We start from the raw sequence: 15,152 nt of genomic DNA, 5'->3' as shown, positions 1-15,152 counted from the left end.
AGAGGGGATGAAAAGAGCGTAAACGATTCGAGGCAGGCTCCGACCACGGACAACGAGATTCTCGCTCGATCAATGAAGAAACTTCCAAACGAACGGGAATTATACTCTCTCTCCCCCCCGCCACAGTGAGTTTCCTCTGAAACTTCGTTTAATGAACTTTCGACTTACTTATACGGAATTTGAGAGAGAGAGAGAGAGAGAGAGAGAGAGAGAAAGAGTTGGGGTGACACGTCAGTAAGCGACTCTTGGAGCCAATCGCGTATAGCAAAAGCATTCGCGATGAATTCACGTAGTATCGTAGGAAAGTAAGAAAGTTGCTATATAGGGAGTTTGTCGGGTCTATTAGATTAGTCGGGTTAAAAATTTGTGCACCTTCGATAAAGAAGTTTTGTGATATTTAATAATGAAATGAAACTTTGATTTTTTCATGTATTCGTAAAGATTAATTGACGAATTTTTCAAAAGTAAAAGAAAAGAAATCGATCAGGATGCATAGTAAAAGAGATGCATGGTATAACGAGAATATCGTATAAAGAGAAAGAAGGGAAGAAAAAGGTGGGAAAATGGAGAGGGTAGTAAGGTACGGTGACGACCTAAAGAGAGCGTATAAAGAGACCGAACGATAAAGAGAATAAGGGTGGAAGAGAGCCGATGGGGATGGAAGCGCGAGCGAGCGCGTAGGAGAAGGCTTTTCTTAAATTCGGAGAGAGTGTTAGCAGTGTCTACAGAACGGATCGAGCAGTAGCATTCGCAAAAGGGGAAGCTCCGACACAAAGGAGTCGTTTCGATCAACTCCGATTCCATAGATATTGTGTGCACGACGATTTACGTGCACTTTATTTCCCACAGGAATAGGGTGGTGGATGCGCATTCATGAGAATACGCAATAATATTAATTTCTTTTTCTTTATATACGAGAAGCGGCACATATTTTATTGTTATTATGATGAAAAAACTTATCAAAAAGCTATGTTGCATTCGCTAGGATAATAATATGCGGTGATATCGGAATTTAAGATAAATAAAAATGTTAAATTAAACAATGTAGATATTGGGACGATTAAATTCGTTCAACCTCGCGTCATTTTCTTCCTTTTTCTTTTCGTTCACTCAATGACGGTTAATTCGTTGGTCGATTAGAAAAGTTCCCGTTCTCGAGTTTCCAGACTACCGCGTCCGAATTAATTTCAAAGGGATTCCCGTAAATATCAGCATAATTAACCCGCACCGACCTAATTCTCGCATCTAGACGAAATCGCTGGCTCGAATCCGTGGGAAAAGGAAAAGAAAAGAAAAGAAAAAAAGTGAAGAGAGAGAAAAGAAGAAAAAGAGGAAACAGGTGCTCGAGAAATTGGAATGGACGGAGGAAGATGATATGCATACGTCGTCGTTTTGGTAATCTTGAAATTCGCGCCCATTTTAGCGATCGATTTTACCGACCGATGATAAAAACGTCGCTTTTCTTTTTTTACCCACGCGCTTAGCTCTCTTAAAGGTGAATCGCTTCTTTTTTCTCGGAGCTAATTCCCTTTCTTTTTTTCTTCGGTTCGTGAGAAAGCAAATGACCGATCGGACGATTTTTTTTCAATTCTTTGACGAATTAAGTTTAGGGCGAAATTAAGGTCACGGGATAGAGTAGTCACAGATAAGGATAAGGATATTCCCTGATCGAGGAGCCTCGTTATCTGTCGTCCGTCCTCTCTCTGTCCAACCAAAGAGAAGACAAAAGCACGATCCCCTCACTCTCATTATACCTTACTTACCAGGGTAAGTAAAAAAAGGAAAAAATGACGCGAGTAAAACGATTAGAATTGATAAGATAAAAGCTTGAAAAAGGAAGTGAGAGATTTTGAGTGTGGGTGAATATCCAAGTGAGAAAAGTGATCGTTTTTCGGGACGTAGTCGTACCTCGAACCGATAATACATAGAGATACCGTACGTATAGGTGGTACATCGGATATATCGATTGGTTCGAAAGAGTATTTCGAAAAAAAAAAAAAAAAAAAAGAAAAAAATAAAAGCATCCTCGTGTCGCTGGTTGGTTTGCTCGGTGGTTCGTTGGTACGAGCGCCAAAAGTAATAGGAGGCAGAAACAGACGAGCTCTGTCATTTTTACGCATCGTCGTTTCCAACCGACCGAAATACGTCACGTTGCGTTTCTCCGACGTTTCGAGGCTACCGCGGGAACAACAAAAAAAAAGAAAACAAAACAAAAAGCCTCCAAAAAAAGGAGAGCGAATAGAAAAAAGGATAGGAACGAGCTTGCAGCGGGAAGAGCGGGAGGGAAAAGGTTGTGACGTTGATAGTCGCGGGAAACGCGAAAAACGTGAAATACAGAAAATTTGCCCGGTAAACGAATCTCCCCACTGACGAAAATACGAGGGGTCTCCCCGCCCCTCTGCTGCCGTCCCAACGATCCTTCGAAAAATTTCCGTATTTTCTCTCTCTCTCTCTCTCTCTCTCTCTCTCTCTCTCTCTCTCTGTCTCACTTTTATTCGTGCGTCGCGTATACCGGGTTTAACAAGGAACAATGGAGGAGATTGGGAAAAATCATTGCAAGGTTCTTTCTTGTTCTTTTTCCCCGTACTCCATATTCCCGACGATCTAACGCGTCATTCTAATTAGCACGTTAACTTGTGGATGATGAAAATTTCGAGTTTAGCTTTCGAGCTCGTGGTACCATATGTACACGAGCCGGCCCTGATTAATGGCAATGGCGGCGGAATAATAAGAAAATAACGAGTCGTTTGAAATAAGAAAGGGAAAAGAGAGCGAGCTTTTTTTTTTTTTTATTATTATTAACGCTTTAGAGGAGAAAAGGGAAAGAAAAGAGACACTTTTCCGAGAGTAGAAGAATATCGTCTTTATTTCCCTGGTGTGCGACGACACGGTGCTAACAAACGGTTAAATTAGTGGTGCTAAAAAGCGTAAGAGCGTGACATCGATTTCTATTCGGCCAATTAAACGCTCCATCGTTTCTTTCATCTCTCTCTCTCTCTCTCTCTCTCTCTCTGGTTTTTCTCTGGAAAAAGTTGGCCGGCCGATTAAGTAGCCGCGACAAAATACGTAATGCGGAAAAGTGAGTCGAGATGTCTAGTGACCCGAACGACGCGATATATCACCGAGCTTGTGCGACGAGAATTGGGTGAGCGGGGCTGTGGGGGGGGGGGGGGAATAGAAAAAGCATCGGGACGTTATTTGAATTACGTCGAACGAAGGAGAAAGTCGGTAGAACGACTTTTGCAAAGCAGCCCGTTACTGACTCGGCGGCAATCGTCGAAGAAAAAGAAAAAAAGAGATGCTTGAGGCGCGTTATATGCGGCCAAATTGCGGGAGAACGTATTCTACAAGTAGAAATGAAAGAATAAAAGAAAAAGAAGAGAAAGTTCGAGAGGCTTTATTAAGGCAAGTTATTAAGAATCATCGCAGGTAAGAAGCAGAAAAAGAAACTTTTTATTGAGAATAAATATAAAGGTGTTTATCGATATCGATAATGGCCGAAATATTGTCGAATACATATATCGATAAAGATATATCGATACAAGATCGAACGTTTATCGATATGGATAATAATTATCGATCGGAACGACGTAGGATAGGCAAATACTTACTTATCGACGGGTACAAAATGAAAAAGAAACTTTGACGAACGTGTTAACAACGTGCGTAAGTGATCAAAACGAAAGTAATTGTGTATATCATCGGTAGAAATTGAACGTGCCTTGAATTTCTCACAGAATCTCTCTCTCTCTCTCTCTCTCTCTCTCTCTCTCTCTCTCTCTCTCTCTCTCTAATAAAGTTAAGAGTTAGGCGAGGAAGGAGAGGAGAGTTGGAGAGGAGTTGGCCCTGCGGAATATTTCGTAAGGTTCTTTAAACTCTTTGAGACTTTGACAAGGAGCGTAGCTTTTGAGGTTATCTAGACCGGAAACGCGTCCTCATCCTCCTCGTTCTCCAAGGCATTGCCAGGGCTGCTGTTTTCCCTCCTGCGTTGGGAGTAACCGCGTTGCACGGTTCGTAGGAAAAAAGTGAGAATTAAGACGCACGAGGGTTGCGCCGCCGCGGGCTTCTTGCGAGAGAACTTTACCTAGCGGTAATCGTAGCTCGTTGCATTATAAAAGATATAAGGTAAAGTAAAAGGAACGCCTTTTCTTTTCTTTTCCTTTTTTACCCTTTTAAAGTAAATCGTACCGAACGGACGATTATTTTTCGTATAAAACTTTGAAACTTTTGTCGTTGAGCGCGACTCCAATTTCTATAAGAAGAAGTGTCTCCTCCTATAATTACGTAATTGAAATTCGCATTAGACGCGAAGAAAGTCTGTCTGCGGTCATGCGTTGTAATAGATTAGGTGGTACTCGAATTGATTCGATACTCGATCGGTATGCCACGTAAATTCAACCACTTAACTTAAGGGCTTTCTCTTCTTCGAACTACCCTTAGGAGGATCTAAATGGTATTTTTCTGCTTGATGTCGATTCCAATTTTCTATGTATGCCTTCACGCGAAACTAATCATCGGCTTTTCTATTTCATTTAATTATTTTTAATATCGAATCGGTTCTCGTTACTGGAAAAAACTTTCTAGAGAGAATATTATTCTATATATTTCGATATAGAAAAGCACGAGAAGAAAGTTCGGATAATACCTACCAGGAAAGAATTTTCTCGAATCCGTCGTAGTCTCGAGAGCCAAATACCCCGGAAGGAAAGTTCCCTGGGAACGGAAGTTCCGTCGATGGAAAACCAGACGCGACTCAGATAAAAAAAACCGAGATAGCCCGGTCTCGGAGACGTTTCCATTTCGCCATCCTGTGATATCAAACGCTCGCGATATGAATTGTTCCTTGATAATAATATCTTTTATCGTCGTTCGCAAATATTCTTCTTCCCTGAAATCACAAAAATTTATTTACTCCTTACTGGTAACTTTATTGTCGAATAAATATAGATCCTTTCTTTTTCTCTTTTGTCCTTTCGATCAGATTCGTCGAAAGATTCCACGATAAAGAAATTCACGTCAAGGGAATTCACTAAATCGGAACGCGATTCTTATCTCGAAAGACTTTTGGCTCAAAGTGTAATTTCTTTTTCTTTTCTTTTTCCACGATATAAAAACTCCCTTGTCACAAATTTTCATTCCCATGCTTGCAAACGTTTGCTTCTCGCAATGACAAGTTTCCTAGCTTTTGAGTTGGAACGAGTTTTATAATCTGTCCGTTTCTCTCTCGCTCTCTTCGCGGGTAAAGGGATGTGCTGTGTTGCTTTTCAATGAGAGAGAGAGAGAGAGAGAGAGAGAGAGAGAGAGAGAAGAAAGTTATTTCCTTCTAAAGATTTATCCTTACTCGAGGAACCGTTAGCTGTTGCCGTCTAATTCCTAACTTTGTTAATCCTCTCTCTCTCTCTCTCTCTCTCTAGCCCTCCCCCCTCCTCCCCATCACTATCTCTCTTTCTCGTAATTTAATTTTCGATTAAACTTACGCTCGATCTTCGTTCGGTTTACCACCACGTAGATTAAAGTCCTCTAAAGAACGAGAGGGAGAGAAATGGATGAGGAAGGAAAATGGTTCAGAGATTTTTACAAGGGACGTTATAATAAAGTGTTCGGTGGTTAAAACGAAATTTAACTGGAAACTAATGACGAACTAGAGGTGTCTTATCTAGATGAGATAGGACGCCTAGCTGTGTTTGCGTTTGTACTTGCGTGCGCAAAGGGGCTGGATTGCGTTTGGAGCGATAGAGAGAGAGAGAGAAGTTGGATGCGTGGAAGAAAGCTTGCAATTTTCATAGTTAGATAACACTTGAACGAACCAGACAGGAACTCTCGCGAAAGATAACAAAGAGTCTCTCTCTCTCTCTCTCTCTCTCTGTTATTTTTTAAATTGTTTCTTCGGTCTCCTAGAATCTTCGAGGGAAGGATCTCGTTCGTAATAAACTTTGAGAAATTGCGATCCTTCGTTTTCTTTTTTCTTATCATCTTTTTCTTTCTGAAAACTTCCATTTTTCGTAATCCATTTAAAAATCGATATAGAATATAATAGAATACGAATCACCGATCGACTAACCGATGTCATTAGCATTCCTTGTCGATAGATAAAAGAGATTTATCGAAATTAAAGAAAAACATTAGTATTTATTTCGAAAAAGATTTTACTCGAAAGCTCCTACTAATAAGGGAATATAATATATGCATAAATTGTAAATAAATGAGGGTCAAACGAACCTCTTCCACGGGTAGGCCGAGGAAAAACGAGAGAGAAAGAGAGAGAGAGAGAGAGAGAAAGGAAAAAGAAAGGATCCCGGTCGTTTGCAAGGATTGTCTCTAGAGAAATATCCTAACTCTCACCTTGTCTTCGATCTCGCGATAATGAGCTTCGTTCGTGGTAGGATTGAAAGGATATCCCTGAATGGATTTGACACAGCGTACTATAGTCTATAGAGCCCAACTTCCTGTGGGATAGACGTTACCAAGGTCGTCTCATCGGGCGTATCCCAATCGAGATCAAGATGAACCTCGTCGAACGCAAATCCAAGGTGATATTCCTCGATCACCGGATCGAATAGAACGGCAAATACGTCGATGATGTTGGATTCGGGATCAGAGTCGCGTACATGCCGATCGACGAATCCAGGATTCCGCGAAATCGGTCCGAATCCGGGCCATCTTTCAACTTGAATTCTCGAGCGATAGACGAGTTTCTTAGATTTATTAAAAACATCCTTCGTTAGATACTTTTCGCAGTTTTTAACAAAGACTCGAACTCATCCTTTATTCTATTTTCACGCTTTTTTTCTTTTTTCTATTTTACGAGTATCCTTTAGTCGTCGGTAGATTTTATTTTTGGTTAACACGGATCGCAGTTATAACCTATTTTTTCTTTTTTTCTCTTCGCAATGTTCATTTTGGATTTCTTGCTATCTATAACATATATTTTTCGTCTCCCTCTCTCAAGTCTCTTTCGCAACTACGTTCGTACTGCTTTCACACACAGAACCACACACTATTCGTATCTCTTTCTTTCCCGCTTATTTTCATATTCCTACCATCTCTCTTGTACACTCTATCCCTTCCCCTTTCTCCCTCTCTTTTCTTTCTTTTTCTCACTCGCCGAGGAGAATCCCTCGGAGCGTCGGGTTTTAATTACACATTTTTTTTGCACACCCATCTTCTAGCCCTTCTCTCTCTCGCTCTCGCTCGACATTCGCCAGGAGAGGGTTCTACACGACGACGACGACGACGACGACGACGACGAATATTCTGAATTTGGAGGGTGGCTACAGGCCTCTGGCTCCGACATCCCCATCTCAACGTCGAGCCGTCAGGAAATTCGCCTTTTCCTCGCTAACTCTCTCTCTCTCTCTCTCTCTCTCTCTTCCCCTCTCTAAATTATTCGACCGTTTGCTACCTATTTCCTTCTCTCCCTCTTCTTTTTAAATGTCTCTACAAATTTGCCTTTTCGAATCGAACGAAAAATTTTCTGTTTAAAAATGAACGTTGACGAATGTAAAATATAATATAAAATAGATAGCTTTTTTATTGTTCTTTTTGATAAAAAAGGAAAAGTAAAAGAAAAAGCAAATATTTGAAGTAGGTATTCAACGGAGGTTACCGAGATCTTCTACGAGTCTCAAATCGTCTGGGCAAGTTTGTTCGGAGCGTCGAAATAGGCGGAAAATCCATTTTTTTGCAAGAGCTATCAGAAATATTCGACGCGACGTGGCAGTCGAATAGCAGTCACTTTGCAGTCGAACAAAATGAAATGACTTTATATATATATCCTACGTGTCTATCTCTTCGCGCACACACACACACACACACACACACACATATATATATATATATATTTTTTTTTTTCTTTCATCGACGAGTATCAACGCGAGCGAGCACGGTGATATACGTGCTTTTCAATCTTCAATGAACCTAGGGTTTGAGGTAGTTCTAGTCACCGTTTTCTATCCAATTTCGTTACTAACGGACGATACGAAAAGTCGTTAAACAAAAATCCGGAGAAAAAGGATTAGTTTTAGAAACTTTTTTGTTATGATACCATCGAAAGAATACTACCGGAGAGCGTTTTCTATCAAATCTCGATAGTACTTTGACGAAAAGTCATTAAGAAAAGAAAAAAAAAGAAAAACTGAACCTCACGAGACCTCATATTTTTTCCAATTTTTTTCTTTTTTCAATTTTCTCTCTCTCTCTCTCTCTCTGCGCGCTTATTCCTCCGACGTCAAGGAGAATCTCTGGCATCGTTCTTGCATAATCCCAAAGGGGAATTCGCCGAAGCTCGCTGGCTGCTTCGGCCTCTCCTCGTCGAAATCATCGATTACGCATTCGTTTTCACGAGGATAGAAAAAAGGGGCCGAGGGAACGTCCTGAAAGAGGAGTGGAATGGGGTGGAGAGACGTAAAGTATGGAGTAGGAAGAAGAGGACGCGTATGCGGTCAATTTATTTCATAGGGAAAACAGGAAAAATAATAAAGCAAAAGAAAAGGATGAAGAAGAGGCAAAAATATCTGAAAAACAACCTTTCCATGTATAATATATATATATATGTGCGCGCGCGTGGATGCATACACCCCACTTTCCTATCTTTTCAGAAATTGTCTTCACCTGAGAAAATAAAGGGATAGAAGAAATGAAATCCTCTCGTTCTCTATCGATCTATCTAACCTCGCGAGGATCATCGTCTTTCGCACAGATGTATGTGTATACATATATATATATATATACATATTGGTAAAATTTCATTCGCAAAACTCGTATCAAGAAATCCGACCAAAAGCAATTTCCATAAATTTTACTCCGATAACGAAAGAATAATACAAAAATGGGCGACAGAAGGCGGCGCGGCAGTAGACAAAACAGGAGGCAAAACAGGAGACAAAAGGAGGAGCGATCGAAAATGCGCGTCTCTCAAATGTTGCTTTTTCGATTCTCGACTGCTATCGACGTCTTTGGACAACGGAGATGCGAGAGTTAGAACGTGGATAAGTTCGTATTAAATAAAATAGGATATAATCGTTTATTTATCGACGACGTTCGACTATAAGTCGAACACCGTCGTTTGTAGCGTACGCGTTGTTGTTGGGGGTATTCGATCGATCGCAAAGAATTTGAGCGAGATAGAGAAGATTTGTCGAGTAGAGGAGGGGCGGGCGAGGAGGAAGGTTGGGTACGCTTACCCTGTCAAATATTACGTTGGACCTGTCTATCCCCCTTTTTCGTATGGTCTACCGATTCGAAATTAATCCGCTCCCGAACATCGCCGACGACAAATTATCGAGTTTATAGCTATCGGCACGCGAAAGCGAACACCAACATGGACGTTATCAGAATGCGCAAGTATTATCGTTACAATGCTTTTGGATTCGATAAGATGGTCAGTCGACGTATTACGTAGAAAAGAATGAAAAGATAATGAAAAAGACAGGAGGTTATGTCGGGGAAACTTTGTTTTTGGAAAACTTTCATTTCGTTGCATCCTATGATGGATAGTTTTAATCGGATAATGGGATACCGATGGAAGCTTTGGGAATTTTGGAAAATTTTAAAAGGAACGTCGCCTTTTTTTTTTCTTTTTCTTTCTTTTTTTTTTTTTTTTTTTTTTTTTTTTTTTTTTTTTTTTTTTTTTGTACGAAAAACAACTTTTTTCCACCATGTATTTTACCAGTTTCTCCTTTTATTGATTGATTTTTCATAATTTTTTGTTTTCTTCTCTCGTATCCATTTCCTACTACGTATTTCCGTGTACATATATACATATATGAATAAATTTATAGGAGTGGTAGTAAACGGACAGGGAGAGGGTACGATTTTGATATTCATATTGTAATTTATACTGTATAAAACGAATAGAACGCAACGTGTCCGTCCACGATCGTCCTCCTCCTTTTTACGATTTACAATAAACTGGCGCGTATGAATTTACAGACGACACAAGCTCGGACACGATCTATCGACGTTCAATTTATATCCGAACCATCCGCCGCTCTATCTCTCTATCGGTCTTCGCTTTAAACATTTTACACGCAAATTCCTTTCTACGATTCGTGTAACATAATACGCGACGTACACAATCTACTTATTCCTCGAGAGAGAGAGAGAGAGAGAGAGAGAGAGAGAGATATTTTTACGGAAATATATTTCCTTTTTTTATGTTTGTAAAACGTAACTCTTTCATCCTTTCTTTTTCCCTTTTTTGAAAATATTTCCATCGATATAAAATCAAAAAATATTATATGATATTTTTAAATTCCAACTTTTGCGCTAACCTATTCAATAATTCTCTGCCTCTGTTATATACTTTTTGTTATTTTCAAAAACGAAATTTCCAAGCGAAGACAAGCCTTTTCTCTTACTACCCTAATCGTGTATCATTTTATTACAGTTTTATGGATTACTCGTCGCCGAAAACGACTTGAGAACATTTCTAAATCTCGATCTTTATTCCGGTCCAATCACAATTTTCATTTCCATACTCCTCGTCGTCCTAATTTCCTTTACGTTTGCGGTGAGTAAAAAAGCAAATAAAAGATTAAAACGCTCGTTCGAATCTTTAGACGGAAAAAGGTATCACTTGAAAATCAATAATATGCACACATTTATATATACGCATATGTGCAGGATGGAGGCCAAAAAGTGTTTCTAGGTGAATTTAAAAATCAATTTCTCTTTTTCGAGACTTTTTATAGGCTTTTAGTTTTGGACTTGTAGTTTTACAATTTCAACAAAAAAAATTCACTTACCCTGTATGTACATATTATATATAAAAATGAAATAAATAACTGGTTTGTTTTTTCGAGAGAGAGAGAGAGAGAGAGAGAGAGAGAGAGAGGCAGTAGCCATCGTAATCGAGAAATCGCAATTTCGTCGTTTCGCGTTATTCCATCGGAGTAACAATCAAAGATGGCGCATATCGAATTACGAACTGTCCCATTTGAATTCGACGTTTATTAATTTTATTTTCATTTCTTTTTATTTTTTTTACTCGACGACAACGTAGACACATGCAACAACAACAATAACGTTTCCAATACCAGAATTTATTTCAGAGCTCGTCTGTGTTGACCGCGAACGAAAGAGTCCTCGGGGAACCTCGAAACGATATCGAGAAGGTAACGAAATTTTGTATCTACGTGTGAGAGAGAGAGGGGGGGGGGGGAGAGGGATCAACGAACGAAGCGACGGACGTGTGTCATCTTTCGATAATTGTTCATAATTTATGATTTAGCGGATACCACGTAAAGAGAGTGTTATTGGCCTTCGACCTGCCTACAAGTGCATTCACAAACATGTAAGTCCATATTACGTGTTAAAAAATCTTTTAAAAATACATTCATTTCATTATTATTTTTTTTTTTTTTTTAATTTATTGTTTGCCTCTCTATTTTTTTTTTTTTTTTTGAAGAACAATGTTTCGCCCAAACGAATGTTACATCGTTTCGTGATTTTCATTTTTATTTAACAACTTTAACTCGTTTAAATATCGTTTTTCGTTGTTATTATTTTAATACACTTCCCGTACCACGTTTTTTTTTCTTTTTTTTTTTTAAACAATGGCGTCAATCGTTTATTGATTTTCAGTTGCAACAAACGGAGGTTTTTCAAAGGAAAACGAAGAAATTGGCAAGTATAAATTTGCTTTAATAAAATTAAAAAAAGAATTTCGTTCGTTCGTTCATTTATTTATTTGATTTTATTATTCTTTTTCATACTAACCATCGACAGTTACGTAAGGAGCTGCTGGAGGTGGAGATAATGAACAGCAAAATAACGTGCCTTGAGAAATTATTAAGACCTGAAGTGAGTCAACGAGACGAATTGCTATCGAGGAATAACAAATGGGAAGAACTTCTTTCTTCGTAGATAAAAGAGACGATTTCAATTGAATGAGATAGAAACAACGGAGTCATTATTTTGACTCTCGTAGTCTTAAGAAATTCTCTCTCTCTCTCTCTCTCTCTCATTCACTCATTGCAAAGCATTCATAATTAGCCCGTTCTTTCAACTGCAATATAAACGGTAATCTTGTTTTCTTGTTTTTTTTTTTTTTTTTTTTTTTGTTGAGAGAGTAGGAACAAAATAGTTTGAAATTGTTGAAGTTATGATCCACCATTCGAGTTCAAAAAGAAAAATCAAATAATTTTGATACAAGACGAAAAAGAAGGAAATTTTGGAGAATTATGAATAGGTCACGTGGCAGATTTCGGAAGTGCATGGATCCGAACGAACGAAATTAGATATACCGCGCGGTTAGTAGCAGCAGCAGCAGCAGCAATACGTTGGCGTCGATCGAGCCACGGGAAGACACGTCCTAATCCAGCCTCCCCACCCACATTCAGCACCCCTTCCACAACTCCCACAAAGCCGGGTCGATGCGCTTTTTCCATGCGTACGAAGGGATAAAATGCTAAAGGGGAGCGAGCTTTCATCTTCGGCGATTGTAGGAAGGTGAAGAGGTGCGTTTTAAACGCACATTAATCGGTCGAGAAACGAGAAAATCTTTTAACTTTCTCCTTGAAAGAGGGAATGAAAGAGGAGAGAGAGAGGGAGAGAGAGGGAGAGAGAAATTGCATTGAAAAGAAAAAATCAATTTGTACTTCCTCGTATAATATTTTTGTTTTGCATTGGAGAGACTTGGGCCAAGGAGCGTGGTAATAAAAAATTAATAGTCAACGTACTTGTTATTTCTCAGGAACAATGCGAATGGCGACGAAGCAGGTCACCTAGGATTTACTATCGTGCGATCGGTGTTACGTCGAAATAATATTGCAACGATCGAAAATAAAAAAAAAAAAAATTTAATGGAAAAAAGAAAAACAGGAAATAGCATCGTCTATCTGGTCGCTTTTAAACAATGAAATGGCAAACAGCACTTGGTAATATCTACATATCTGATACTACTACTACTACTACTAGAGCAACGAACTTTCCCGTTAACTAGTCATATCTACATGCATAATTCATTTTACACACAGGTGACGTATGCAATAATAGAAACAATAGAGAGAACGACGACGCTCGGTTTACAACAATAACCCCAGTTCACTCGTGGTTAAGGATTCCACTTGCTACCATAAATCTCTGACCGGTTTATCATCCTTCTGGATGTATCAAAAAAAAAAAAGAAAAAAAAAAAAAAAAAAACAAAATTATTTTTTCTTGAAAAAAAATTGGAATTTTTCAGATTGTCCCGCTGAAAAGCGCAGGGAAAGATCGAGCTCCAAAAATTGATAAAAATGAATAAATAAATAAAAAAATTGTTACAAATTTCATTCGGAAAATAATATTCGAGCGAAAAGATTCGAGTAAACTAACCTAACCATAGAAAAAATATTTTCATTTCACGTAGAAAATCGACATATCTTTGACGATCGAAGAAAACAGCGAGCTCCCTCAAACGTGTTCCAAACCAAATACGTGCTGGCGTGAGCCAACTTTGCGGAAAAATATCCTCCAACCCGGTGAGAATAAATTTTCGAGAAGAAGAAGAAGAAGGAGAAAAGAAAGAAAGAATGAAGGGAGGTAAAAAAGCTTGAATTTTTGAGAGGTTGAGAGCATAGGACAGTCGTTTTCTCCTCAGAAATTCGAAAGAAATGAGAAGATTTTGGCAAAGTTAGACGCATGCTTTGACTCTCTTTCCGAATCCCATCATCCCATGTATATATTAGCGAACCTCTCCTCTCTCTCTCTCTCTCTCTCTCTGCAAATTTGTATGTGCCTCTACCCTGCTGCGCTGCGTTAGCGTGTCGCTGCATTGCTTTACGTCCCATCGAGTTGGTGTGCGTTAGCACGTATATTAGGAAACTGTATGTCCTCTGTAGAGCTAGCTCTCCACGTGTCTCAGAGTTGGTGTGAGTTATTTTGCGTTAGCTCTCACGCGTCAGTGTGAGTGTTATCAACCCCACGTGTAAGTATCGGTGGTAACGATATCTGAGCTGGTTATTCGTGGAACGTAGATGTCGCCAGGTGCGGTGTCCCCATACCGTTTACTCTCCCCGGTGCCTATTTCCATTCACCTCCCACCTCATCCCGTTCGATGTAACAGCCCACCCTTCGGGCAGCCAGGGCCGACTCAGAAATTGAACCACGGCTACGTGGTGTACGAGAACAGGGTCTTTGCTCTCGTTTAATATTTCAAGCAGTCCATTGGCTGCCTTGAGCATCGACATGCGCACCCCCTCTGCACCGCTTCCCTTATATCCCCCATCCCTTCTTTCTTTTCAATACACACACATCTGATACATACATACGAACGTATGTATATATATATATATATATATATATATATATATATATACATATTGGATAGACAGATATCTATCTATCCATCTCACTCTTACACATCGATGTACCTTTATATATCTATACAGAGGTATAGAAAGAGACGGCTCGTTACATTGAAATCCGTAGGATAATCTAGCAGGTCTCTTCGTATCGATGCTAGACGTTGAAAAATCGATATCATTCCGTTTCTCTCTAGCTCTCTCTCTCTACGTGGTTAGCTTGTTTACTCGAGTATCGATTCTACCGGTGCCAAATAGCACGCGGAAAAGTCCAGGAAAGTATCTCGCGAGAAAATACTCTGTTATCGGCGTCGATTTCAATTCTGTTCTGTGATATAGATTTTTTCACCTCTTTTTTCCTCTCTCTCTCTCTCTCTCTCTCTCTCTCCGTCCGTCGGTCCGTCTACTATTGTCTCTATCATGCAGGCCGAACCAAAAGTTCCTAGGCAATTAGAAACATTTTGGTATATTAAATGTAATAAAAAATTAAATGTCGGCAAATCTAATAATTCGGATAGATGGACGTAATCTAAACGCGTTCGAAGAGACTTGGTCGAACGAGGCTTTTCTGATTATCCATACGCGCCATTTTCATCATATATACGTATATAGATGGATGGATAGATGGATGGATGGATAGATGGATAAATGGATAAATGGATAGAGGAGATGAGAGGTGGGAGGAAGGGGGGTTGAACGATTTAACTTTTACGAGTCGTATCGGCGGAATCGAGTTCGCTAAGTCGTGCGAAAATACCGGTTGCTCCGGACATGCCGATAGGATTCCAAGAAATCGATTGCATACCTCACTGCACTAACTTTCACATGCGTTTCTCTCTGCAGTTGTGTGCATTAGCAGGATTGTAG

General features: G+C 39.5%; 2 protein-coding genes across 4 annotated transcripts in view; one reads left to right on the top strand and one right to left on the bottom strand.

Moving 5' to 3' along the window:
* Positions 1-488: 488 nt before the first annotated feature.
* On the top strand, positions 489-13,269 carry LOC124429797. The gene is made up of 8 exons (XM_046975455.1): positions 489-511; positions 1,677-1,767; positions 11,052-11,114; positions 11,231-11,293; positions 11,584-11,625; positions 11,728-11,802; positions 12,695-12,878; positions 12,978-13,269. Exons 1-7 carry the CDS (start codon positions 489-491, stop codon positions 12,764-12,766), a joined length of 429 nt encoding a protein of 142 aa, XP_046831411.1. The 3' UTR covers positions 12,767-12,878; positions 12,978-13,269.
* LOC124429904 (leucine-rich repeat-containing protein 4B) overlaps positions 3,454-15,152 on the bottom strand; it is a 28,558-nt gene continuing 16,859 nt past the window's right edge. Inside the window, exons 2-3 of one of the 3 annotated variants that reach the window (XM_046975781.1) lie at positions 6,343-7,474; positions 3,454-4,888 (exon numbers count right to left, since the gene is read on the bottom strand). The gene's annotated coding sequence lies outside the window, so the exon portion shown is untranslated. The remainder of the gene's footprint in view (positions 4,889-6,342; positions 7,475-15,152) is intronic. The other 2 variants (XM_046975782.1, XM_046975784.1) reach the window with 2 other exon arrangements.

The sequence above is a fragment of the Vespa crabro genome, chromosome 16 (genome assembly GCF_910589235.1).
Source record: "Vespa crabro chromosome 16, iyVesCrab1.2, whole genome shotgun sequence".
In the NCBI taxonomy this organism is placed as follows: Eukaryota; Metazoa; Arthropoda; class Insecta; order Hymenoptera; family Vespidae; genus Vespa; species Vespa crabro.
The sequence above is the reverse complement of the archived record's forward strand: the minus strand, read 5'-3'. Positions and strand labels throughout refer to the sequence as shown.